At 41.4% G+C, this 25,858-nt stretch overlaps 2 protein-coding genes across 5 annotated transcripts in view; one reads left to right on the top strand and one right to left on the bottom strand.

Annotated features, from left to right (window-relative positions):
• WASF1 (WASP family member 1) overlaps nucleotides 1-11,113 on the bottom strand; it is an 89,751-nt gene extending 78,638 nt beyond the window's left edge. For 3 of the 4 annotated variants that reach the window (XM_048298643.1, XM_048298640.1, XM_048298641.1), the window contains exon 1: nucleotides 10,717-11,113. The gene's annotated coding sequence lies outside the window, so the exon portion shown is untranslated. The remainder of the gene's footprint in view (nucleotides 1-10,716) is intronic. The other variant, XM_048298642.1, reaches the window with a different exon arrangement.
• A 330-nt stretch (nucleotides 11,114-11,443) lies between these two features.
• CDC40 (cell division cycle 40) overlaps nucleotides 11,444-25,858 on the top strand; it is a 40,610-nt gene continuing 26,195 nt past the window's right edge. The window contains exons 1-3 of the mRNA XM_048296502.1: nucleotides 11,444-11,903; nucleotides 23,464-23,550; nucleotides 24,821-24,950. Of these exons, the coding sequence (XP_048152459.1) occupies nucleotides 11,709-11,903; nucleotides 23,464-23,550; nucleotides 24,821-24,950 (412 nt within the window). The 5' untranslated portion in view covers nucleotides 11,444-11,708. The remainder of the gene's footprint in view (nucleotides 11,904-23,463; nucleotides 23,551-24,820; nucleotides 24,951-25,858) is intronic.

Below are 25,858 nucleotides of genomic sequence, written 5' to 3' on the forward strand. Positions count from 1 at the left end.
TTGCTTTTATTTACATGTTGTGCCAAGCAACTTTCATTACATTCAGTTTGGTCAAATCTGACCATACTGTTAAAGCCTAGATCTAATACAACATTTACAGTACACCTACTTGGACAGCTGAAGACATCTATCTGTTCATGTCTGGAAATGAGCCAGCACTGTCTCACCCCCATCATATTGCCCACAACAGTATGGACTGCCTTTCAGAGAAGAAACCTCTTTTAACCTCTTCCAGACTACTGACATACAGTATGATATGAATCTAAAATCTATGAATGACAGTAAAGACAGGTAAACTTTATATTCCATCCCTTTTCTAGTTTTCATCTGTCAGATTTAAACCTATAGGCAACCTTTTCTATGCACTGAAGATGAACACAGTTGCTTACATTCATTCCTTAAAAAAAAAATGAAGCAACTGTCCTTATTTTCTCTTACAAAATGTGGCCAGGAAACAGGGTACCCATCTTTGATATTAGGTTTGTCCCCTACAAAGTAGAAGCATCTTCCTTGGCTTTCTGGGAGTTCAAAAGCATATCTGCTACTTCCTGTGGGGGAGAATATATATATTAAAAATACATTAGACACAAAGTGGAACACTACTTGCCTTCCCTTTGCCGTAGTTCCACTAAGCACAAAACCATTCAAGATTCACAAGAGCAGAAAAAGATCAAACATTAGAGTATGAATCAGCAGTTAGGACACAAGAAATCCTCCAGATCTTATATTTTTAAAATAGACCTGCATGTCACTTACTAAATCTTATCTCCAAGGCTTGCATAATTTTAGTCAAAATTAATACATGCACTACAGTGAGACCACCACATACCAGGTATAAATTTTCTTTAAGAAAGTTAGGAAAAAACTCCACGCCAATCTGAACAACAATATAATTATAATTATATCCAAGTGTTTCATTGTCTGTTTTAAGCATTTGAAAATATCTCCACTTTTTGAAGAGCCGTAACTCTGTGTACTTTACATGCATTTTCTTTCTATAGGGCTCCAGATATTTCAACATTAACAGTCACACACGATATATATTTTCTGAAGTGTTTCTTTTGAATCAAAGTACTGTTCCCAAGTACAGGTGAATCAGGCTTCTCTACAATCCTTTCAACAACAATGTCCAAATAGTTGCTCTTGTTTCAACATGAAATCAAAACCATCTATAATTTTGTCAGCAACTCCAGCTAAGAGGTAGCTGAGCACTCTAAAAATACAGCTAACAGATGTGTCTTGGGATCTAAATGGACATAATGTCTTGAAAATTAACCTAAACTGCTAACCTGCAAAAAAGGGCATACACGCAAGCTGCAAGGAAAAAAACCTAAATACTAAAAGCTTCATGATGGAAGTCAGACTTCTGAGGAAGGTGGGAAATCAAGGTTAAGAGGTCTTATAGTGCACATTTCAAAGTGTTGCAACATGATCTCATGAATTCCAGAAAAAAGGTAACATAAAACAGGTAGAGGAGAATCTGCACTTAAAAGCCTCTCAGCCTTCTAAAAGGTTACCATCAAGCAGAGTCCTTAGATCTCTAGCAAACATGCATCAAAACAAAAACTGACCAAAAAACAGAACAGTACCTCCATATCCAACATGCTTATGACTGCATTATACAGCTCTTAAGGCTTTTTTCCCCAACTGTCTCTATTTTAAAACCACATCCTTATCTCTTTGTTTACTAAAGTTAATACCTTTTTCTAAAAAGACTCTTTCTGTAATGACACAGTTTCAAAGAAAAAATTACTATTAGCAAAGAAGCTCATTATAATCAAGGATGGACTAGAATATCTATAATCAGCATATGGTTTAGGATTCCAAAAATCTGAAACACTTGCTTCTTACCACATTCAGGCTCAAAAATCAGCCTTGGTAGCCAGTGCTCCATATGCAAGCACTGAGCTACTGGAAAGCACTTATATTTCTGACAATGTTCAGACACAGAAGATGACCCATTTAGATTGTTTCTATATAAAAATGGCTTTGCTTTTCAATGTATTCCCAGGAACAATGAAAGAAAGAATTAAGGGGCTGTTTTATGAGACAGGGCAAGACACTGAAAATACTTAAACTAGCAAGGATTTTCCTCTACCAGTAAGTTATTCTACATGAAACTTCTTACCAAGTATTACTTTAGGACAACACTGATCATTAAGCAGCTACTTCCCATGCAAACTCTCTAATATCTAGGCAGAGAGCATAGTGTCAGAAGTTCAGAATTAAGAAAAATTTTAGGTCACAAATTTACATACATTTATTAAGATGTCCCACCACTGGGCCACAGCAATCCACCACAAGAAGGTCATTCCAAGTATTTCATGCTATGCTGTATGAAGCAAATCATCAGACACTCATACGAACGGTCCACAGGTTTTGAACTTTTTGCAACACTTTTTGCAAATCAGATCTCTAATGAATAAAGAGATAATAAACTTGTGAGGAATCTACAGCTTACTAGAAGACTGCCTATAAATATGTTAGTGCTTTAAGAATCTATCAAACATGATAGATCTTAAGAATCAATCCCATCTACCTCAATTGGTTTCTTTTCCTCTTTGATGTGGTATCACTACTACCAATTTTTTTATGAATACTGCCAGTACTTGTAAAGATTTGAGCCATGAAGCACCACTCTGAACTTTCCTGCAGATAGGACAGATTACCATATAGGAGGAATACAAACCTGTCCAGAGCTTAAAGACATGTACTTAACTTGTCACTCTGGAATTAAATAATGTGTTGACCAGCTGAGTAGTGACAGGTATGGAAGAGAGGTCCAATTTTCCTCCCACAAAAACTGGACCTCTTTTAGACCAATAGTATAAACAAAAATATTTCTCCTCGCTAATAAAAATTCTTCCATCTTCTAGACAAAGAAAAAAACTCTTTATAGTTAGAAGTGGAATGGATAGAAGTCTAGATAAATTGGCTAGACACAGATAATTCCTAATATCTGACTTCCATTACTGGAAACATCATAGCTGGTAGACAATATATTCTTTTTGGACTGAATTGTACAGAACCTCTTCCTGCAGCATGGGACTTGCTGAAGGCAGATTTGCTTGAAGTTCATTTCCATAGGAAACAAAAACTGTTAACTCCTTTTTAATTCAGGGATTTTTTTTTTAGTAGACCACTCATGCTAGCCAGAGTCACAGAACGCATCCCGTTGTCTTGCCTGGGGACACAGACAGCATTGCTTCCAGTGGGTAGCCACATTGGAAGTCTCTGCGGCACAACAGTCTTGACTCTTCAAGACTGCAGAGTAACATCAGCTCACTCTGCATATGACTGATACGTGTCTGTACTGTGCCATACAATGCCATTCTTCACCTGCAGTGTAGGGCCCTGCAACACCAAATATGTGTTGTATAGGGTTTGATCTGTTTTCACAAGAGCAAATTCAGATAAAACTGCAATGCCAGAAACTTTCATTACCATCTCTACAGCAGTCTAAGCCACCTATCACTTCTCCTGAACTAACTGTAAGATAATTTTTCCTCCTGCTGTGAAGACACAGGACACTCAAGGTTGCCCAAAACAGGATCAGCCAGAGCAGTTTGCTCAGAGTATTAAGACGTAACAAATACCACTGTCTTGTATTACCAGCAGAGACTAACATTTGCCATACTGGATAGCTGGGTGGCATAGAAGTGAAATTTCCTTCCCCACAAATTAGACAATTTTTGTAAAGTCCTTGTTCCTGAAGAGAAGCTTCCAAAGAGGGAGTACCTACAACAAACTCAACTTGTACTTTTAGTTGTGCTCTCAAGCCTGCTAAGTTTCACAACTGCACATGGAAACACAGTTGGGAGAGTTTGACAATCACAGCCTTCTTCTTTAATATCAATAAAAGGCAGAATCAGTTGAGAGAGTTAAAAGATCTCTCTAAGCATTTCTGCACACACACATTCAGTGGCTAGTGGCTGAACAAGATTTAACAAGTTAAGCATTTCCTTTTTTTACTGAGGAGCTGACTCTGCATGCCACTTTTACAAGAGCTGGTTGAACTACTTAAGTTCTCACATATTATCAAGTTACAAATGACTTGTGAATTCTCCTAAATATTTTTTTTTAATTACTTTAAGTACTGTTCCAAAATCACTATGGAGGGTGATGTTTTGTTCTATGATAATGAGAACTTTTTGTAGAAAACTACTTATCTGGTACAGCTGATCTGTCAGACAATCTATGTGAACCTGAATATGCCTGGAAGGCAAAAGACTCTCAAACCATGAACAGCGTCATGAGAAATGTATCTAAAAACTCTGACTTTGGCCACTCCATAGCCATTACATCAGAAGTGGCAACTGGGAGCTGCTGGACAAGCCTCTTCAATACAGTATTTAGCATAAACACCACCAGTAAAGTATCTTAGTGTCAATCACTCTTTCAGTTTTCTATAACCTATGCATCTATTATGCACTGCAGATATCAGACAAAAGAGTGAGTCTGAAAGAAGACTCCATACCCCAAAACGGTCCTCATAAGCTTGCTGGACTGGTCTAAACTTCCCTTCATACGTCAGTTTTCATTCATGATTTTTCAAACTTCCTATCTCCATGCTACAAGCCATTTCCATATTTGATCTATCAGTGCAGGAGTTTTACTCATTATCCCTCTGTTTTGGACTGCTTCACTTAGTGTAAAATAGTTCATTACATCAAACAGCCAGAAAATTACCACCAAACCCAGAAATCACAACATTTATTTCAGCTACAGAAAACTGAGAATGCCTCACTGCAATGAACATTAATTTATTTGAGCAGTTTTCTCTGATAAGAACAAAGTTCAAATTATTGGGTTGAAGCAAATAAAGCAAGGAGTTTAAGCTGGTTCTGTGCGTTCAAGAGAATTAGTCTAACAGTGAATGACAGATATACACATACACACATTTATCAAGAGAAATACAGCCACATTTCGTGGACACGGGGAAAAAGTATCAATTCCCTTCTCCTCACAAAAAATGTATGGCTTCAATAAATTGCTTTTTACTGATTGAAGTTTTTTTTGCTTTTACATCTGCTGTTGGAGAGCATAAATTCACATGTACTTTACAGCCCACTCCTCACTTTTTTGGTCTTTCATTTCCTGGGGTAAATAATTCCAATCTTTTCATTCCCTTGAAAAACTCTGCCATATCTACCGTATCAAACTCTTTACAATACTGTCATTTATCTCTTTTAAACTAATTGACAGTTGTTAATGCACTTTGAATAGCAGACAAGAATTAATGAATTTGTATACAATGGCAGTTCCTTCTCTGTTTTTTTGCCCACTTCTGATTATAGCTACAATTTGGGTAACAATACCTTATCAAATTGTAATAGGGCTCAAATTTTTTGTTATATTAATACTGTTAATTTAGAAACTCTTTAGACATATAAATGGAATCTTATTTCTGCTTCCAAAACACACTGGTTTGCATATACCAACAAGCAGTTTTACGTGTCATCCTGCTGTCCTTTCACAAAGCTTGCTTAGACTTCTCAGGTGACCTTTCCAGTATTTGTGAATTTGATTAAACAGTTTTAAATCCTTAGTAAATAATTCTACTTTATTAATCAAATTCTACAGATGACTAATAAAAGATATTGGACAGCTCCTGTTTAATATTTAAGAGAAAAAATTAAACCTCTTACAAGTTAATATCTCTGTTATTTCCTCTCAGAGATTTTTGGGATCCATTAAAATATTTTGCTTCTCATATCATGGCTTTTTCATTTAATAGGCTGGTGTGAGGAACCTTGAATTACACCTTTAAAAAGTGTATGCAAATTAGAACTCTATTAAAATTTAATCTGCTACGCCACTATTGCAATCAAAACCCCTGGTAGATTAGCAAGGCACATTTGTCATTGCAGAAGCAGTACCAACTATATCAGTAATTTCAGTTAGTACTACTGAGTCTACCACCAGTCTTTGTTGTCATCACATACGTCTATCTACAGGCAGTGTGATTGTAAAGGATGAGAATTATGGGTGCATATTTTTTCATTAAGAGCATCCAACAATTTCCAGATGTGTTACCTACGCAAACTTTATGAGATCATTTGCAGAGTATTTATCAGAAACTCTCCTTCAGTAATTTAAAATCAATTGACCAATTTTCTACCACATTTTTTCTTCAAATTTGTGAAAACAAGAGACAAATAGAGAACAGACACTCTATTAATACTTGCAGGAAATGAATACAGCTTACCACAGAGCAGGAAAAAAGAGGGAAAGACAGTACAAATGCCTTGGCTATAAAAAAAAACCCCACTTCAACAGAATTTAATGCCTTTTATTGTATGCCAAAAAACACAACTAGCTTTAGTTTAGATTCCTGTTTTCTAATAAGTTTGAAATGTCATATTGCTAGGGCATTTATAATATTTTACTTCTGCATGGAGTCAGTTGTCAGAAGACTAAATTCATGTCGCAACCATAGCGTCTAACTGAAAAGTCAACCAACAAAAAGGTATCAACTCACTGAAAATTATCCATTATTTCTCCTCTTTGTTAAGTGCTTTGCTAAAATGTAACCATATTTGTTTGTTATTCTGTAGTTCTTTGAATGCATAAGGTAATTTATTACACCAACAGACTAGTATAAGCAAGCTGTCAATCTAGCTTCTCCCAAAAATACAGGCACGTATTTTCAGAAATGCATACACTTTTGATGACATTTTCTGTCCTTTAACAGATTTAAAAAAAAATTTCAGAGAATTAAGAAATCCAATATAAATTTGTAATTATGCTAATTAAGTGTATATTCCTGGAAGTCTATAATTAGTTTTGCTGCCTCTCCGACACAGTACTCATTCAGCTTGTGCTATAAGACACAGTTCACAGCACTGCATATGCAGCTGAGTAGTTCAAAGAAGCTGCACAGCTCCCATCCTCTAGGGAAGAGGTGGCTCTGCAACAAACATTACTTAGTTTGCAAAGTCATTTGAAATAAGTACAATAGTCTAAGTTGCTCCAGTCTTATCCCATATCATTCTTTCTTTGAAACTACACCTTGTAAACAAGAAATATATAGTATGTAATCTGTGTCAGACAACCTCAAGATCCCTTCCAAAATACTTAAAGAGACTGATTCACAGATGTACTGGAACAGAGAACTCTTTTTTGCAATCTGGCGCCTTTATATCTTTCAGAATCCGGGACATAGTCCAAAAAAACAAAAACTAGAAAAGAGGTATTATCACCCTTGCAGCAGTCAGAGGCTCCAAGGTGGTAGAAATAGCAGAGCGGGAGTTATAAAATATGCTTCACTCTCCAAGCAGCTAAATTAGAGTACACTGAGATGCATCAGACACACAAGCAGGTGCATATAAAAGGGCCCAATACAAATGCAGTAGGAGTAATCTGATAAGACTTCCATCACGATACCTTTCCTCAGCAGCCAAAAGCATATGAACAAAGGTAAAAAACCTAATTTTCTTTCAAATGCTGTAACTCCCACAGACAATAGACCTTCATATTTTAGTTCAATCCTCTGTCCGATAAGTATCATGCTTTTATTTTTTTTCCCTTTCCTCCAAACTGCAGACTTAGAGATCTTGGTTGATGAGAAGTGAGTGTATATGCAAGCGGGCTGAAAGCAATTTAAGAGTATTAAAAAACATAGGGAAAAAAATAGAATAAGCAGGACTATATGTATCATTTTCTGTGGGGAAGAAAAACCAACCAAAACCAGAGGGTGTAAGATAAAGCACATCTGTCATGGAAAGCAACAAATAAAGAACTATGAAAGAGCAAGTAAAGGGAAAAGAAAGTAGGATAGAATACATTAAAAGCAGAGGGAAACAGATTTTGTTATCAACTATAGGGAAGAAAAAGACTGATGTGGAGGAAAATTTGTGAAATGTTGACTTAAAAATTGATATATTATACCCCAAATTGTGAAGCAAATCAGTCTCATACAGGAGGTGTTGGTGGGGAGTGTTTGATGGGTGCTCCTCCACTTGGAAACTGGCTGACTGAATCCAACTAAATTTGTCAAGAGGTGTAGAATTCCCAAAGATACCTGTAAAACACTAAGTTCATGAAATCAAGATGCTGTGAGTGTCCCGACCAAGGGAAAGGATTCAGAATGCTTTAACAGCTTCTCGGACATTAGACGATCCACAAAAGAATGAGACTGTACCAAAAAAAATTCCATTAGAGCTTACAACCACTCTCAAGACTTAAAAAAAAACCCAAACAAACCCACATACAAAGAAAAGAAGAAAAAAAGGTGAAAGCCAGGCTTCTACTGCTCAAGGAACCACTCTTCAATATTTCTTCATCTTTCCTTTCACCAGGGGAAAAGACACGGTAATACTTGGTATAGTATTTACCACTATAATAACAAACAGGTGTTAAGAGGTCCTCTTGATATGCAAAAGCACTGTACAAAGGGAGACAGTTTTATCTTCCTTTGGAATATTAAAGCAAGAGAAGCAAAATGACTGCAAGGAAAAGCAGCAGTGAAAAAGCTGGATGGAAAGCAAAGCCAAGCAACCCAAACCACCTTCCACCCACTACTTCAGTCTGCCGTCAGAACCAGCAGTATCCAACGTGTAACATAACACATTTTGTGGAACTCAGTTAAAAGAGAACATACAGCACACAGTAATTAATGAGCAGAGCATTTTAGAAAAGCTGTATCATTCTTTCAGTTTGTTTTACACCGATCAACCCCTTCTTGAAATTACAAATATGCAGTTAATAATCAAGATGAGCTAGTATATTAGGTCAACACAAATGACCAGAAGCAACTCCTCAGCTTTTTTGACAAAACCAGATTTTAGATAATGGTGTATATTAGCCATCTACACTTTTAGAGCATAGTCAAGTCAGTTTTTCATACCCAGAAGTGGCATCAGCTTGCTTGCTGAAAATTAATCTTCGCTACTGTTTAAGCAACAAGAATCTTGAGACAGTATTCCCCTGAATTCCTTCTCATGTGTTTGCTTATCTACTACTGCTGGTACCAGAAAGGCAGCTAATTTAAACCTGTAAGTGATTTTCGTAGGTTCTACAATGAAAGCATCTAGAATGCCAGATGATTACATTTCACTGGCAAGCAAACTCCGATGCTTGGACACAACAAAGCTGAACATACTTAAGCCAACTACCAAAGCTTTATGAATCAAACATTTAAAATTCAAGGATAACAAGGCAGAACTACTTTAACGATTTTCAACACAGTTCTCCCGATAGAATATCACAGACTGGTTGCACAAAAAGACCTTGAAATGTTTCACTTTTCAGGAAGGACACCTTTCAGCTTTAGACAACACCTACAATCTGGATGCCAAGAGAAAAAGGAATGCAGTCATATGGAATCAGTTAACAATTACTGCCAGTAAACCAATTGACTGCAGTGGTAGAACCACTTTTGATATTAATAAGTAGTGATTCATGTGAAACATCATATAGCTTTCCTTACTTACGGATTCATCATCCACAGATTTAAGATGAAAAAGTCAGCTCATTACCATATGAAATGCTAGTTCAGTGTAGCATATTTCAGCTGTTGTTGATGCAAACAAAAGGTCTTGGTGTTGAAATGTGTGGGACTTTCACCTAAAATCCTCATTCTATCGTACAAAGACATAGCACACCTGTGTCTAACAGAACAGGTCCAAACGCAGCACCTTGCTCCACTCCACGCTATCAACGCTTTATGTATGCCTTCTACGTTTTTTCTATCCTTTTTTTAAAAGCAAATGAATCCAAGTGATACCTTCTCAAGCTAAGAAAACAAATGTTTCAAACCGTGACTGCTGAAAAGGGTGGAAAATTCAAACTAGAGCATTTAATCAGATTAAATGCCACTGTGTCACAATTAGATGTCACTGTGTGCTCACTTTAATTCTGAAAGCACATGCAGCTCGAAGGGAAGTCATGGCACTGTACCGCTCCAGGTGCAAGCGCGTGCAATGCACACACCTGGCGTTACAGCCAGCCCTTGGCCAGCGCTCCGTACTTCCCATTTATCCTGTCCGCGGGCGCGGCGGGCGCGCAGGAAGGCGTTCGGAAGCGGGCTGGGAGAAGTTGGAACCTACGTGCTTCTCCTCGCTCCCGGCCATCCCCCGCGATCTCCAAGCCTTCCTAACAATGGTAGCAGTGTTCCAGCGGGCAGCACTGCCCTGGAATCGGACCGAATCCCCCTGCGCTCCGACCGTCAATCCCGCCGCCAGTCCGCACCTCTGCCCTCGCCAGCCCCGGTCCCCGCGGCGGGCAGGGGAGGGGGCGCCTCTCCCCGCACCTGGCGGCGGTGACGTCACCCCGCCGCCCCCCGCCCGCCCGCGCGCTGACCCCGGCCCCGCTCCGCCGCACCTTCCCCGCCGGCCGATCCCGCCGCCGCGCCGGCCGCGGGCACACGGGGCGGCCGGGAGAGGGAGAAGGAGAGGGAAGCGCCGCGCTCCGGCACAAGTGCGGCCCCCTCCCCTCCTCCGCCTCGCAACACGCCCCCCTCACGCCTCCACCCGCGGGGGCGGCGGGGAGACGGGGGGAAAACGGCTCCGCGGCGTGCTTCCCTCCATCCCTCCCGCCGCCGCCCCCCGCGCGGGCGCGGACAAAGGGGAGGGGACCAACACCTGGCGAGCGCCGGTCCCTTTGTGGGGCAGGCGCGTCCCGCAGCCCCGCGGGCGATAGGGAGCGGGGGCTGGTCCCTGCCGCCCGTCCCGGGGATCGCGAGGGAAGGGAGGTACGGGAGTGGGGGGCACTTACTCGCCTGCCCTCGCCGCGCACCTTCACGCCGCTCGCCCTTAGCCTCAGCCCCTCCCTCCGTGGCCGCCGGGGCGCTGGAAGTTCAGGCGGCGCCGGCCATTCCCAGCTGGCGGCTCCGTGTTTCGGGGGGCGGCGGCGGGCGCGGAGCGTCCCCGGCGGCTTCACAATAGACACCGGGCAGCGCGCGCGTGTCTCTGTGTGTGTGCGCGTGTGTGCGCGCGCGGGGGGCGGGGCCTCTCCCGGCGCGCCGAGCCGGGCGGGAGGCAGCGGGGGGAAGCGCTGTTTACCCGGCGGCCGAACCCGGCCACCCCCCCACCACCGCCCGATGCTCGGGCTAGTCCATGCGCCGCCGCCCCCCACCCCGCGGGCGGGCAGGTGGTACAGTCCGGCCCGCCGGGCTCCCTCTCCCCGGCGCGGGCGGGGCGGGACCCCGCCGCTGTGACGTTGCCGAAGCCGGCTGTGCCGACGGCCAATCAGCGTGAGGGGGCGGGGCTACCGGGGCACGGCGCGGCGCCGGGGCGTTGGGAGCTCGAGGGTGACAACGGAGTGCCCTGCGGGATAGGGCTCCCCGCTCCGCTGGCCTCTGCCGAAAAGATGGCGAAGACACTTTGTGTGCGGGAAGAAGTGGGCGGCTGGGAGCTCTCCCCGGGCTGTTAAATATTTTCTCTTACCGCCGCGCAAAGCACAGGCGAGGGCCGGGGGGGGGGGGGGCGGATTTCCAAGCACGGTGCCGCGTTGCATGCTGGAGCTTGTAGTCCTGCTGTAGAGTCCTGAAAGGTTAAGCACCATCAACAGCCAAGGGGGATGATCCCCCCTCAAACGCCTTTATATCCAGTAACAGACCATAATTTATCCTTTAGAGTGCGTTTTCTCTTTTAACGAGCAACAATTTTAAGACACAGCCCTACGCCGCTCGTTCTGCGGGGGAAGGGACCACTCGAGCCCCGGCGGAGCTGCCAGGACCTGCCCGTCCCGTCATCCCTCGCGTCAAGATGTCGGCGGCGATCGCCGCGCTCGCCTCCTACGGCGGCTCCGACTCGGAGCCTGACTCGGAGCCCGAGACCGAGGGCGGCTCCCAGTGCTCCGCCGCAGTGCTCGCCAGCCGCGATGCCGTGCTGCACCTCCGGGCGCCACCCGCCGCGCCCCCGGCTCTGCCCGTCGATGCGGCCCCGGAAGTAGCCGTGAAGGTAGGCATCCCTCCAGGGCCCGGGCCGCCTGCCTGCCCCGCGTTATGTCCGCACCGCCGGCCTCGGCACAGTGCTGGGACAGCCCTGGAGCAGCCCCAGGCTGGGGAAGCGGGGCGGAAAGGGCGTGGTGGCAGCAGGACCACCTGCCCTACCTTGCCTTGGGGTGTAGGGGTCGGAGCTGTGGAGGGGGAGGGTGTGTGTTGGGGAGCTCCCGTGGATTCCAGCTGCGGGGGTTAAGTTTATTAAAGCGTATTAGCTTTATCTTAGAGCGTGCCTTGATTGTAGTTCCTTAGATACTTGTTTGCTGTTCCCTGTGTAAAGTGTTTTCCTGTGTGGTTTTCCCGGGTGGTGGGGTGAAGTCGATACTTGACAGGGTGACTGAATCCTGTTCTTAAGGGCAGCTTGAAAACTGATTGGTGTTTCAATTTCTTTATTGCTTGGGGAACCTTTATTTTCCAACTTCATTATCACATTGGCTTGCTTTTGTGATACCAGAAAGGGAGGGGGGAGGGTGCTGGTTTAGCTTTGGGATTTTTTGTACAGGCAACAAATTTCTAATCAAAAGCAGGCATCTTGCTGTGATAACTGTCACTGTTACTGTCCTGCTGCCACTTGCTCAGAAAAATTTCTTGCTTTGTGACCAAGACGTGGATGGACTCTTTCACTTTGTTGTCATTAGTTGATTCATATTCTATCACAATTTATCATATTTTTGTGTAGATGTTTTATGTAGTGACTGCATTTGTTTATCTCTTAGAGGCTTGGAAATCTGGCTTCTTCAGTTGCAGCAGCCAGCAGACTGTCTTATGCAGGTTTCAAAAGAAATGCTAATTAACTAATTAAATATAATATTTCCTGAGTGTTAATGATAAGTGACAAGTAGCACTGGATGTGCTTTCCACCAGTCTGAGGCCTGTAACAACAAGTTTTCCTTTTGCCACACCAGCACAAAGGTTTATGTAGTTGCTTAGGGACTGACATCAGGGAGCTGATCTGAATTTTGAAAAAATAGAACTCTGGTGAAGTTATTTGTCCTTGGATCCGTTCCTTGATCTGGTTTGCACAAATGCTGTGCTGGTGCAGATAAATCTTCAGTGCCAGTGCAGAAACAAGCGGCTGGAGAAAAGAGTTAGGTGTCAACAGCACGTTCAGTTCAAAGCTGTTTGCCGGGCTGTCCCCTGGGAGGGCTATTCACATCTAGGACTGCCTCTGCCTCAGACACGATGCTAACTAAGATGAAAAGAGTGTAAGGCTTCTCAGTATCAAGATGTTTGATTATAATGTTGTCTATAACTTTCACTTGAGAACACAGATGAGGCACATATAACTGAAAAGAGCAACAACTTCAAGCTGAGGCTTTCAGAACACAGCATACTGGAGCTTCTTTTAGCACCACAACCTACTCTGAGGAGCAACAGGTCATTTCTTTGTAGAATTAGATCAGGCTTTCTTTTTGGACTTTTAGTGTTCGAGAAATAACTGCAGGTCTCATATGCTGCATGTTCTCAACACCTTCCATGGCTAAAAATGGTAGTGTCCCACTGGTCAGCAGTGGAAGCTTGCCAGACACCCCTCAGGCATTTACCCTGATTCTTTAAAATTAGAAAGCCCTTACTGAACAAATGTAAAAGACATGGTGTTTTGAGTGTAAATCACAAGTCTTCTGTAAGTACGAGCCTGGAAAACAGGAAGCTGAGTAATTAGGAAAGCAAAGTTACAGTTCATTAATATCACTTCACTTGTGCAAATGTTGTTTTGACATGAATAAGGATCAAGTACTCTTAAGTGCATAGATGTTTATTGTACAAAGGACCAGGAATGGGTAGGAAAGGATGGTGGTTAGAAGGGTTGGTCATACAATAAATATAAATGACAGCTTGCATTTTTGGCAGTTGAGAATGCAAATCTGAAATGGTTGGTATTCTGCATTCTAACTGTTGTACCTGTTTCTGGTTCAGAATATTGGCCTGTTAACTGGCGTAGACCTTAGACTTATGTACACTTTAAAGAGTAATGGGTCCTCAATCTCTCTAATGCAGGCATCATTGTTAGCACATTCAGCTGACAGTATTTGGGCTACTGAAGAGTGCATATCAAATACAGCCCTAAGATGTTACTCCAATATGTATTTCATCTTTCTATAGAAATCTGCTGAGTCCTTGTTTCAAAGTACATCATAGTTATATAAAATCACATTTCTGTGAAAATAATTATTCTGAAATTGAAAGCTGTACTAATGGTTTGTAACCATTTTAAAAGTTTGAGGGGATGGCTTTTTTTAGACCCTCTTCTTACAGTCTGCTTGTTGAAATAGGCCTATTGCTGATCTTGAAGTTAAATTACTCATAATAGATAACAGCTATAATTATTGGTGACTCCAGTCCAGTAATACTTCTACTCTCATTCTAAATTGGAAAGCCCACTGGATGAAAGTTGCGTGTTTCTGTTACTGTTTTCAGCACCACTAAAATCGCCTGAGGGAAGGCAACAGAGGATGAAAGTTAGTGCTTCTGGTCCCTTCATGGAGAAAAGGATAGGTTGTAACTGCAGGACATTCAGAGAGGGACAGCAGGGCTGAAGAAGGGTTCCCCTTCTGTATGAGGAAGTATTGAGAAGGCCAAAGGAGATGGCTGAGGTGCACAAAATCATTAAATGGCACAGAGAGGGAGTTAAGTACTCTCTGTCTCTTCCAGTACAACAACTATAAGCTGTCTAGTAGGAGTTAGGTTCAAAGCAAATAAAAGGATGCAGCTCTTCATGCAAGGTGTAGTAGGGCTTACTGTCATGCCAAGAAATACTGCGTGTTGAAGAATTTTGCATTGTTACAAGGAGAATCGGGACAAGTACTTGGAAGAGATCCATTGAAGGATAAGGTGTCAAGAAATACATAGATTTCCTCAAGTCTCATCAAGACCTGAAAATTATTGGCTGTTGGGAGAGTGCAGAAGTATCATCAAATATGCTTGCCCTGCTCTTACTCTCTCCTAGGTGCCAAGTTTTCATAAGGCTGATGTTTTCTTTTGTAGGAACAGTGGATAGGTTAATCAAGATATTTTCTTTCTCCAAATACATCATCAAGTAGTAGGTAAGCATGACATAGTTGTAAATAGAGGCTGTTCAAGCAAGGGAAGGGAGCCCAGTTGCCCACAACCAGGTCATTGTCAAACCCAGTTATAGTTAATTTTCCTACAGTTTTTACTTCTTTGAAAATATCACCCTAACATTGCTGACAGAGTTTTACCTTCACTTTTGAATTACAAATGTAGAAAGAAATTCAGGAAATTACACTTTCTGTGAAGAACTCACTCCACAGGAAGTGTTGCAGCTATAAGCTTTGCTTTTGAGAGAACATTTATTGTTTGGTCTCTGTCCAGGGTAAGACTCAGATCGGAGCAGATTTTATGCTACTTCTCTATAGTGTGTCCTTCAGTGGTCTTGAAGAGAGGACATTTAACTGGGTTGAAATAACTACGCTGGCCCAGCCCACTACAGGAGCTGGAGGATCTGTGTTGCCTTTAACGTGAGAGGGGGTTGTATGTGTCAGTTCCTTTTGAATCTAGTTTACCTTTGGCACTATGCAGGTTTCCAGAAAAAGTTTTATGTAAGGGGAAGAAATAGACTTCAGTTGCACTTCTTAATGTTTTTTAAAACCTAATCCTGCCGGCTGTGGAGAGAAGATACAAGGTAGCATGTGACAATTCTGTAGCAGTGACTGAACATTAGTAGACTTGGAAGGTGTTACTTGTTAGGAATGTTTGTCTTCTTTGACATGGTGGGTTTTCCAGCTTTCTTTGACACAAAATGTAGATGAGTAGATATTTAGAACTTGTCATCCTGCAAGATCCTGGGAATCTAGCCTAGTTCAGCAAAACCATTTAGCATGTGCTTTTCTTGCTGGTTTATTTTTATTCTGTTGAAGTTAGTGAGGCGGTCACTTACTGTTAGGAGTGCCTGAATGGGTAGAAGGAATAGAAGCTGATAACAGCCATGTCTTAATGTTAGAGCTTCACTGAAAATGCTATTTATCTCTTGGTAATAGATTTGTAAATCTTTAGAATGAGATAATGTGCATTTGACAGCTCAAGTGGTTTAGGAAAGAATTGATAAGTGACAAACTGTTTAAGTCTCAGTGGCTCATGGGATGCGGTCTTAATTTACCACATTTTAATGTGATTGATAATTAAAACTAATTAAAAGTTAAGCAAAGCAGCCTGGCCTTTTTAGCTATTTGACTAACTAGTAATGAATTTACCTGGGGAAATGGAATGTTGTAGGTTTATTATCTGAAATGTCCAGGAAGAAAAAAGAAAAACACTCAGCATATAGACATCAAAACTCGCTGCCTGCATGAGATGAAGCTGGAAAACATAAGACAGATTATATTCTTTCTAAGGAATGGAATTGCCATCCAGTGTTGCAGTACATGCTGCACCTTGGTCTTTTTATTTAAGGCTTTGCTTTGTTGCCTGTTACAGGCATTTTGCCTCTGTTTAATTAAAGAAATGTTTTTGTCTTGCATGCACATAAAGAATCTTCTAGCAAGCTTTTTTAACATAATTTTTGTATTATTGAACTATTTTTTATTCTATAAATCAAGTAATTTTCATAGAAAGTAACACTATTGTTTTATGGCATATGGGTAGGAGTTTTTTTGAAGGGAAAGAGGACTGTGGCATGTTTAAGGAACCCATTAAGGAGGAAAGTTAATCTGATTTACTGTATTTGTAGTCTAAAATCCCTTCTATTTCCTGTCCTCTTTCTTATGCTTTAAAGTGGCCAAACTTTATGGTAGGACTGAAGGAGCATGCCTTGGAAGGAACCCGATGTTCGTGGTCTCTGGAGAGTTATAATGAAGCGCCTCCTTGTCTGCACTTAGCATCAAAAGCTTCTTTCTGTCTCAAGATAGATTCCTTAGGCAGTGCTAATACTCCGGAGGACAGCCCTGAGTGCCATTCCCCTATAATAGTGTGATCATGTTTTGTTAAACAAAAGGTGCAAAAGGACAGCATTTAACTATCAAAATAATTTTTTTACCTCAGCAAATAATCTCTGAACTGTAAAGCAACCTGATATTGCAAGTAAGTAGACATCTGTGTTGGGTTGACCCTGAGTTGATGGACAGTCTTTAAGACCAATTACGCTTCTCACAATTTACATATTTAAACCGCACCGAAAGGCGGGACTTCCCCTTTTTGGTCGGAGCTCGCCTGCTGGAAGGTGGGGGGGCTCCGAGCCTCCCGGCCCCGCTGGGCCGGGCCGGGGCCACTGCCCCTTTCCCCCTTTCCCATCGCTGCGGCACGGACCCTGGGTCACTGAGGGGGACTGTCCCAGAGCCGCAGGCAGCTAAAACCAGCCATGGACTGCTCACAGCTAAACCCATCCAGCGCGGCTTCTGGGGACAGGCGGGTCCCTCTCCCCTCCATGCGGAGCCGGCGGAGCCAGCGGGAGCCGGCAGAGCCTCCTGTCTGCAGCCAGCACACTCCGTGCTGAACTGAACAGGACACCACGCAGCCAGCAGCACAGAGGGAGCGAGGCTTTCCCCACCGTAAAGCCCGAACAAGAACACTCTTCAACATGGCGGCTTCAGAGTCAGAGAGAAAGAGAAGTGAGTCCCGTGGGACGGAGCTGAGCATGGCGACAGGAGAAAAGAGGGCGGTGCCGCGATTCTGGCGCGCAGCTTAAAAGAAACCTTCTTGCATGCCGTGGTAAGAAACTGTAATACCACAAACTGTTTGTTTGTCTCTTTAATCCATTTGAAGAACATGGGGGGGGGGGGTGGAGAATCAACGTGTGCCTATGAAGTTTGTGAAGAGTGCCTATGCCAGGCTATATAGAAGTAGTAAGAGGCTGTTAGAGACTTGTGGCGAAGAAAAGCCTCTGTGTGCAGGCCAAAATAACTTATCCTTAAAAAGATGAATAACCCCATGTGATGGCCCATGTTCTGTAGTGTGAAAGAACTGTGAAATTCTTCATGGGAGAGATGTTCTACACACAGCAGACTGTTTGTTTCCGGGCGGGTCTGCTATTGGTGGCAGTTTGGGAACCACGTGCAACTGAAGGAAAACCCTTTTTTCCTTAAGCATAAGAGAGAGACTTTTCAAGAACTGCAACACTGACTAACATCCCATGTTCTGTTATCCCTTGTGTGAGCTGGATAAAAGGAGAGAAGTGCTGGAAAGAGGGGGGGGGGGGGGAATTTACTTTAATTTTGTTTTGTTGTTTTCTCTTTACTTTTAATTCTGTTAGTAATAAAGCTCTTTCATTGTACTGCAACTGTTTAAGGTTTGTGCCTGCTTTGCTTTTCTCCTAATTCTTATCTCACAGAAGGAAAATAAGTAAATAATGAATATTTTGAATCAAAACCACTACATTTAATTAGTGTTTCCGCCCGGTTTCAAACTCAACCCGCTACATTAATGGTGGAGAATGCGGGCAGTTAATGAGCGCTGTGAGATGAAGACTAATTAGGAGAAAATAATAAGCAAAGCAAGTAGAAAGTTATAAAATTAAGTAGAATAATAGAAGAAATTTGCTTTGTAGTAGTGGTAAAAATTCTAGGGGTGGAGGTTTATGTAATTTGTTTTCTTTTAGCTCTGGTTTTGCTATTTTAAGTAACTTTTGGATATGTAAATTTTAAGAAGCGAGGGGTGGAATGTGTTGGGTTGACCCTGAGTTGATGGACAGTCTTTAAGACCAATTACGCTTCTCACAATTTACATATTTAAACCGCACCGAAAGGCGGGACTTCCCCTTTTTGGTCGGAGCTCGCCTGCTGGAAGGTGGGGGGGCTCCGAGCCTCCCGGCCCCGCTGGGCCGGGCCGGGGCCACTGCCCCTTTCCCCCTTTCCCATCGCTGCGGCACGGACCCTGGGTCACTGAGGGGGACTGTCCCAGAGCCGCAGGCAGCTAAAACCAGCCATGGACTGCTCACAGCTAAACCCATCCAGCGCGGCTTCTGGGGACAGACGGGTCCCTCTCCTCTCCATGCGGAGCCGGCGGAGCCAGCGGGAGCCGGCAGAGCCTCCTGTCTGCAGCCAGCACACTCCGTGCTGAACTGAAGAGGACACCACGCAGCCAGCAGCACAAAGGGAGCGAGGCTTTCCCCACCGTAAAGCCCGAACAAGAACACTCTTCAACATGGCGGCTTCAGAGTCAGAGAGAAAGAGAAGTGAGTCCCATGGGACGGAGCTGAGCATGGCGACAGGAGAAAAGAGGGCGGTGCCGCGATTCTGGCGCGCAGCTTAAAAGAAACCTTCTTGCATGCCGTGGTAAGAAACTGTAATACCACAAACTGTTTGTCTCTTTAATCCATTTGAAGAACATGGGGGGGGGGGTGGAGAATCAACGTGTGCCTATGAAGTTTGTGAAGAGTGCCTATGCCAGGCTATATAGAAGTAGTAAGAGGCTGTTAGAGACTTGTGGCGAAGAAAAGCCTCTGTGTGCAGGCCAAAATAACTTATCCTTAAAAAGATGAATAACCCCATGTGATGACCCATGTTCTGTAGTGTGAAAGAACTGTGAAATTCTTCATGGGAGAGATGTTCTACACACAGCAGACTGTTTGTTTCCGGGCGGGTCTGCTATTGGTGGCAGTTTGGGAACCACGTGCAACTGAAGGAAAACCCTTTTTTCCTTAAGCATAAGAGAGAGACTTTTCAAGAACTGCAACACTGACTAACATCCCATGTTCTGTTATCCCTTGTGTGAGCTGGATAAAAGGAGAGAAGTGCTGGAAAGAGGGGGGGGGGGGAATTTACTTTAATTTTGTTTTGTTGTTTTCTCTTTACTTTTAATTCTGTTAGTAATAAAGCTCTTTCATTGTACTGCAACTGTTTAAGGTTTGTGCCTGCTTTGCTTTTCTCCTAATTCTTATCTCACAGAAGGAAAATAAGTAAATAATGAATATTTTGAATCAAAACCACTACATTTAATTAGTGTTTCCGCCCGGTTTCAAACTCAACCCGCTACAACATCACATCTATTAAAAAAAAACCAAAGCAACACAACCAACACAGTAAGTAGTTTGGTGAAAAATTACATCATCTGCCTCTTTTTGCCTTGTATCAGCGGTGATTCTTGCATCTCTCTGGACAGACACTCATTTAACCTATCAAACTTCAGTGGATCTATGGAGTGAGCATTTTCAGTTTTTGGTTGTCCTTATTTCTGCGAAGTTGTATAATCTGAATCTCTTCCTATGCTGAATTAGGTTGCTCAATTTTTCTATACAGGTCATATTTTCTTAGGCCTTTGATCATTATTGTTTTTCTTTTGGACCCTTTTCAGTAGCATGTGTCTTACCTGATGTGTGGTGCCCAGTGTGGCCACTGTATTTCAGTTGGGTGCTTGTTACTGGTGCTGAGAAAAGCAGAGAGGTGACACAGAGCTAAGTTTGCAGCTTCTTTCTATTATGTTTTTCAAGATAGATGTATTCAGTAAAACATAACTTCCTAAAATCTTAATTCTTCGGTTCAGGTTGTATGGGTGTACAGCCTTTGATGGTATTACAGCATGCCATAAAGCCCATATTAATACAATTTCTGAGTTGCAGCAAACACCAGCTGCTTCTCTGCCAGTCATACATCTGAACTTTTCTCTTTCTCTGGAGGAACACTGTATCTGTTTGAGAGCTTTTTGACCCCTCTTTTTATGATTCCTGTGCCTTTGAGAGTAGAAGTAATTTAGGGTAATACTTAGACCTTCACTGAAATTGCAGATGCCCTCGTCTTTCAGCTTAACTACTGATCATATCCCATCCCACAGAGCCACTTGTGTCACACTTGGCACATAAGCTACATGATGAATTGCTCACCTTAGGCTTTTAGATAAATCAAGACATTCCTGTGACCAAAGGAAAAGCTACAGCACAGCAGAGAGGAGATCTCTTAGATTACCTTATCTCAGTCACAGCTCTGCCAGACAGCTGCTCCTATGATCCCTTCCCTGCTAGCTGGAGCTATGGCTAATGCATCTAGAATGCATGCAGTTACGGCTGTTGCCAGCATAAAGGGACAGTTGTGAGACCTGTATTAACTTTCCTTGCTTTCTGGGTCCTAAAAAGATGAGCTCTGCTGAAATGGTCTTCAATGCATGGAGTTGTACCCAGAGATTTTCACCTTGTGCAGAGGTTGCTGATGAATTCTTTCCTCTCATCCAGAAAAAAAAAAAAAAAAAAGAAAAACCACAACCAAAGCACCCCAATGCAGATAGCTTGGAAGTTGGTGAAATGAATGATGGGCTAAGTTAATATTTTTAATGTTTCTGCTACCTACTAGAGTCTGATAACGCTGTACAAAATGGCACTTACCAGATGTTGACCCAAGGATAATTTGTCTCTTGCAATTTCAACTCTTGCTGTAGACTAACATTCGGCAATATGTTGTGTCAGTACTTTATATTCCTATCAAGATTTCATCTTTTAAAAATACTGATAAAGTAAAGTGGGTAGTTGGACCATGTTCAAATTATTATATAGTTTAAAGCAAAGCGACGTAATGAAAAGATAACCATTATGTGCTTCAGCAGCATGAGATTGTTATTTGATACCCTAATATATGAAAACGTGAATAAGACTGGTTCTGAGTGAATACGCAGGTCCTGAGGAGCGTAGCTCTGTTAAATATAACATGTGCTTCAATTTCAAGGCTCGGTGGTTTTCACACAGAAAGAATGTGCCTGTGGTGGTCTAGGAGTGAACATACTGTGTGGCTTTCAAGTGACTCAGCACTGTTCCACCAGCAGCGAAGTAGAACCAGAATTGCTATAATCCTCCAGCAGAGGATCGGCTTTCATGGCACAATCTGTTTCTTTTCTCAATTACCAAGCAGCATATAATAGAACTTAACAGGAAGAAAAGAGGAGGAAAAATAGCAGAAGTGAAAAATTCTTGGCATTTTTGCAAAAGTGGATTTTTTTGCTTTTTCAGATTAAGGAGCAAGAAAAAAACTGTCTTAATCTCAAGTAAACTGGTCACTGTTTAAATGTCACTAACCATTGATCAGATAAATTTTGCCTTATCAATAACATTAGTTGTTATTTTCTCAAATTTTGAGTTTTGTGGATGAGATGTGCGGTGTAACTGGAAGAGTAAGCTGTATGATGTGACTTGAAAAAGTTGTCTGTGGAAAATGTCCTCACATCATGGAGCTGTGAAAGGAAGTGTAAGTTTGCAGGTAGCACAGGTTAGGAAGTGGTTTTGATATGCTCCTCTTCTAACTGGGGATGTGTGGGTTTTTTGCTGAATGACTGGATTAGGCCTGCTGGGCTGTTTCCAGACAAGTTCATGGTGTGTGAAAGTCAGGGCTGTGAACGTACGGATGGCTGTTGTCATCCAAGCCCAGTGAATTGGAAAGGTCGTGTGATAAGCAAAATGAGGTCAGGCCAAGAACTAGCTAACATATTAAACAAGTTGAGTGTGCCATTTTGCTTTCAAGATACTGTAATACAAAGCAAGACTGAGTTTGTTTGAGGTAATTTTCTATTAATAAAGCAACTGCTAAAGTTTGATTCTCTATTGTGCCACTTTCTGTGAGTCGCAAATGCTTTTGGATCCTGTTGTAGGTAAGCACTGACTAAGCAATGATGCTAAGATAGCTTTTTCAGTATGATTATTAGGGGTTTTGTCAATATACTAGCACATTGTGTATCCTCTTCAATTGCTGTTTTTCTAGAATAAGATACAGGAAGCAATGACAGTAATAATTCTTCAAAGTAACGTTCTCCTTCATTAACTGAGGTCTTGATGAGGAGAGGTTCTGTTGATGTGGGAGAGCCTTCATAAAGCTCTGAAGCCAGGTCTTTTTGGGCACTGCTACCTTACCAGCTGTTTTCTTTCTTCTCTGTCTTCTGTTTCATCTGTATGTACCCTTCTGAATTTTTCCCTATGAGTTCCTTGAAGTTATTATTTTGGTTAATCCCTCTTTCTTGTCCCTTCATCTATCAAGTTAAATTTTTGTCACAGCAGGCTTGCAAATGTGTTTAAGTACTAAAGCTGAATTATATTTATACCTTTCAGTATAAAAATGTACCTTTTGGAAATAAGGGTTTGTTGGATTCTGTGAAAAACGTTGTTGTACTTAATGTTTGTGCTGATAGGTAATTTTTTTTTTTTCTGCAACTGACTTTCAGAGCAGTTACTTGTGATTTCTGCCTTCTGCCTTTTGTAGAGTTCTGGCTTTCATACCTTTATATTAAATTCCTGACCATTTTAATCAGTTTGTCTTTGCAAGTCTGGTTTTCAAACATTCTAAAAAAGCTTTCCTTCAATCTTGCTGCTGTTTTTAAAATGTGTGCATGAAATCTTTAAGAAAAAAAAATAAATAATTATTCATGTGCAAAAATCTGCACGTGTCTTAGATGAGTTTCTCGGTGACTGCCTGACATTGGTTTTGCAATCAATATTTTTTAAAAACAGAAACTTTGGCCCAGGTGCTCTTCTCTTTCATAATGCTGAAAGTGTCAACTTGAACTACAGCCCTGATTTGGACTGAAAGAAGGTTATGTCATATATTTAAATATCTATGTGTGAAAAATGGGTTATTAAAATGCCTGTTTTATTTCAGGAAGATGTGGAAACAGGAGTCCACCTTGATCCTGCTATCAAGGAAGTTCAGTACAATCCCACTTATGAAACTATGTTTGCACCTGAGGTAAGAAACAATGTTGGTTTTTAGAGCAGAAATGCCTTTGGCTTAAAGGGCAGAGGTTCTATAAATTTTCTGTGCATTTCCTGTAAGACAACTTCTTTGGATGCTTGCTGCATTTTGGAATATAGTTTGGGCAAACTAAAAAATAGATTCTACACAAGTGGGTTGGTATTTTTAGTGCCTGAATTTCCATATTCTGCATAAAGCTCTTCTAAGAAGAGTCTTAAAGTGTTTATCAGAATTATAGCTACGAAATTAAAAACTAAGCTGGGAAAATAGCATTATAAAGATGTTGAGTTAAACATGAACTGCATTGAAGTGGTCCTTTACTATTTTCACATTTTTGCTATTTACTCATTGTGCTCATTAAAGCAGAATTAACATTTGTAAGACTTGCAGATACAAGACTTTTAAGAGGAGGATTTAACATTAAAATCAAAGTACTTTCAGTTTAATTATTCACATCAGTATTAAGAATTTTAGTAACTTGAGCTATGCTAAACTTGTGTAGTGAAAAACCATTTAAGAGTGAACTTAGACTGCCTAGTGCCATGTGAACCATTTTTCATTTTATTATAACTACAGGCTATCTGAAGATAAAAATAGCTGTTCAAACATTTAACTTTTTTCTGTATTTAACTTCTTTGTACAGTTTGGCTTCTGTTCAACCAGGGGTTAGCATTCTAGGTAGACAAATAGTGCATCAATCTCAAATTTCTACATTAGTTATGCTTTATATTTAGAAAACCTTTTGAGGAACCACATAAATTGGTCTTTTCATAGTGAGCTTGCACTTTGTGACGTATCAAAGCCATGACGTGTGCAAGCAAAAGTACTGATTTAAACTTACTCCAGTGCTGCTGTGTGTAAATGTTTTAGTTAGGGAAACGAAAATGTTTTAGTAATGTGGGACAGCCTTGGGTTTTGTCTTCTGAATGCTTGTACTGGTCACATACTGAATGACAGCATATGTTGGTTCTGCCAAGTATCAACAAGTCAAGTAGTCAATATCAATCTGAGCTCTGTGCCAGTAATAAAGACTAGAAAGTTCAATCCTGAAATCAACTATTCAGAACAACTGTGTGTTTACTGTGTAAAATAACAGATTAAGAAGCTTATTCAGTAGTCACAAAGAAATTTGAAGTGATTTTGTATTACCATTTTTGAAAGACTGGTCTCTTTTTTCTGTGGATTTTTTTTTCTGAAAAAGTAAATACACAAACATAACAACTTACTAATTCTGCTACACCTTGTTTTAACATTTTTGATGAAGTTTGGACCAGAAAACCCATTTAGGACTCAACAAATGGCTGCACCTAGAAACATGCTTTCTGGATATGCAGAACCAGCTCACATCAATGATTTCATGTTTGAGCAACAAAGAAGAACATTTGCAACCTATGGTAAGTCCTTAACAGTGGAATTCACCTCCATCTTTATTACACCCAGGCTGGACAAATTATGTTGGTCTTCATAGAACAATTAATAGGACTGTAACTTCCAGAAATTGCTTTTTTTCAGAATTAATAAAATGGGAAAAGGCTTTTGAATGAGAATCCATATTAATAGAGTTCATAGTATTTGTTTGAGAAAATTCATTTTGTAATTCCCTTTTGAACTGTAATCTAGTGTATGATCTACTAGCAAGCCACTCTTAATTAGTTGCATCAAGTGTAGAAAACACAAATCAAGATTTCGCACTTTTCACATGACTAACTGTAGATCTGTTATGCAAATAGATTCTTTCATGTGATTCTGGCTCTCTCAAAACCCAAAGGAAGCCTTACTGAGTTGTCAGGTTCTTCCGTGGCTGCCTCTTGATACAAACTGAATGAACCAGATTCGCAGACAATGGGAATACATCACTAAAATAGTCTCGGCAAAGACAGAGCCGAAGAACTCTGTGTTAGTGGTCAGTGTAGTAACTGCTTTCTTATCTTGAATAACATTTTTCCCTTGTAAATAGTGGCGTTTGAAAAATAAAACATTTGAGTCTTGGGGAAGCTTGAAGTTCAAACAGACTTTTTATGAATTGTAAGAAAAAATGTTTTTTTTTTTTTTAGATAGGAAAAATATGGAAAGACTATGGATTCTAAACATTCTTTTGGACAGTTTTGAAAGAACAGAGCTGCCATGGGTTTACATATAACAGTGGCTATTTTTTTCTTCTGTGTTTCATTGTAAGCTTTCATTTATGTTTTAAGTTTGATTGCAAGTGCTTGTTCAGATGAAGTATCCTTTATATACTTGAAATTCAGTTTATTAGGCAAGATCTGATACTTCCTGTGTTAACTTAAAATGTCACAATACT

Source organism: Corvus hawaiiensis, chromosome 3 (genome assembly GCF_020740725.1).
Source record: "Corvus hawaiiensis isolate bCorHaw1 chromosome 3, bCorHaw1.pri.cur, whole genome shotgun sequence".
Classification (NCBI taxonomy): domain Eukaryota; kingdom Metazoa; phylum Chordata; class Aves; order Passeriformes; family Corvidae; genus Corvus; species Corvus hawaiiensis.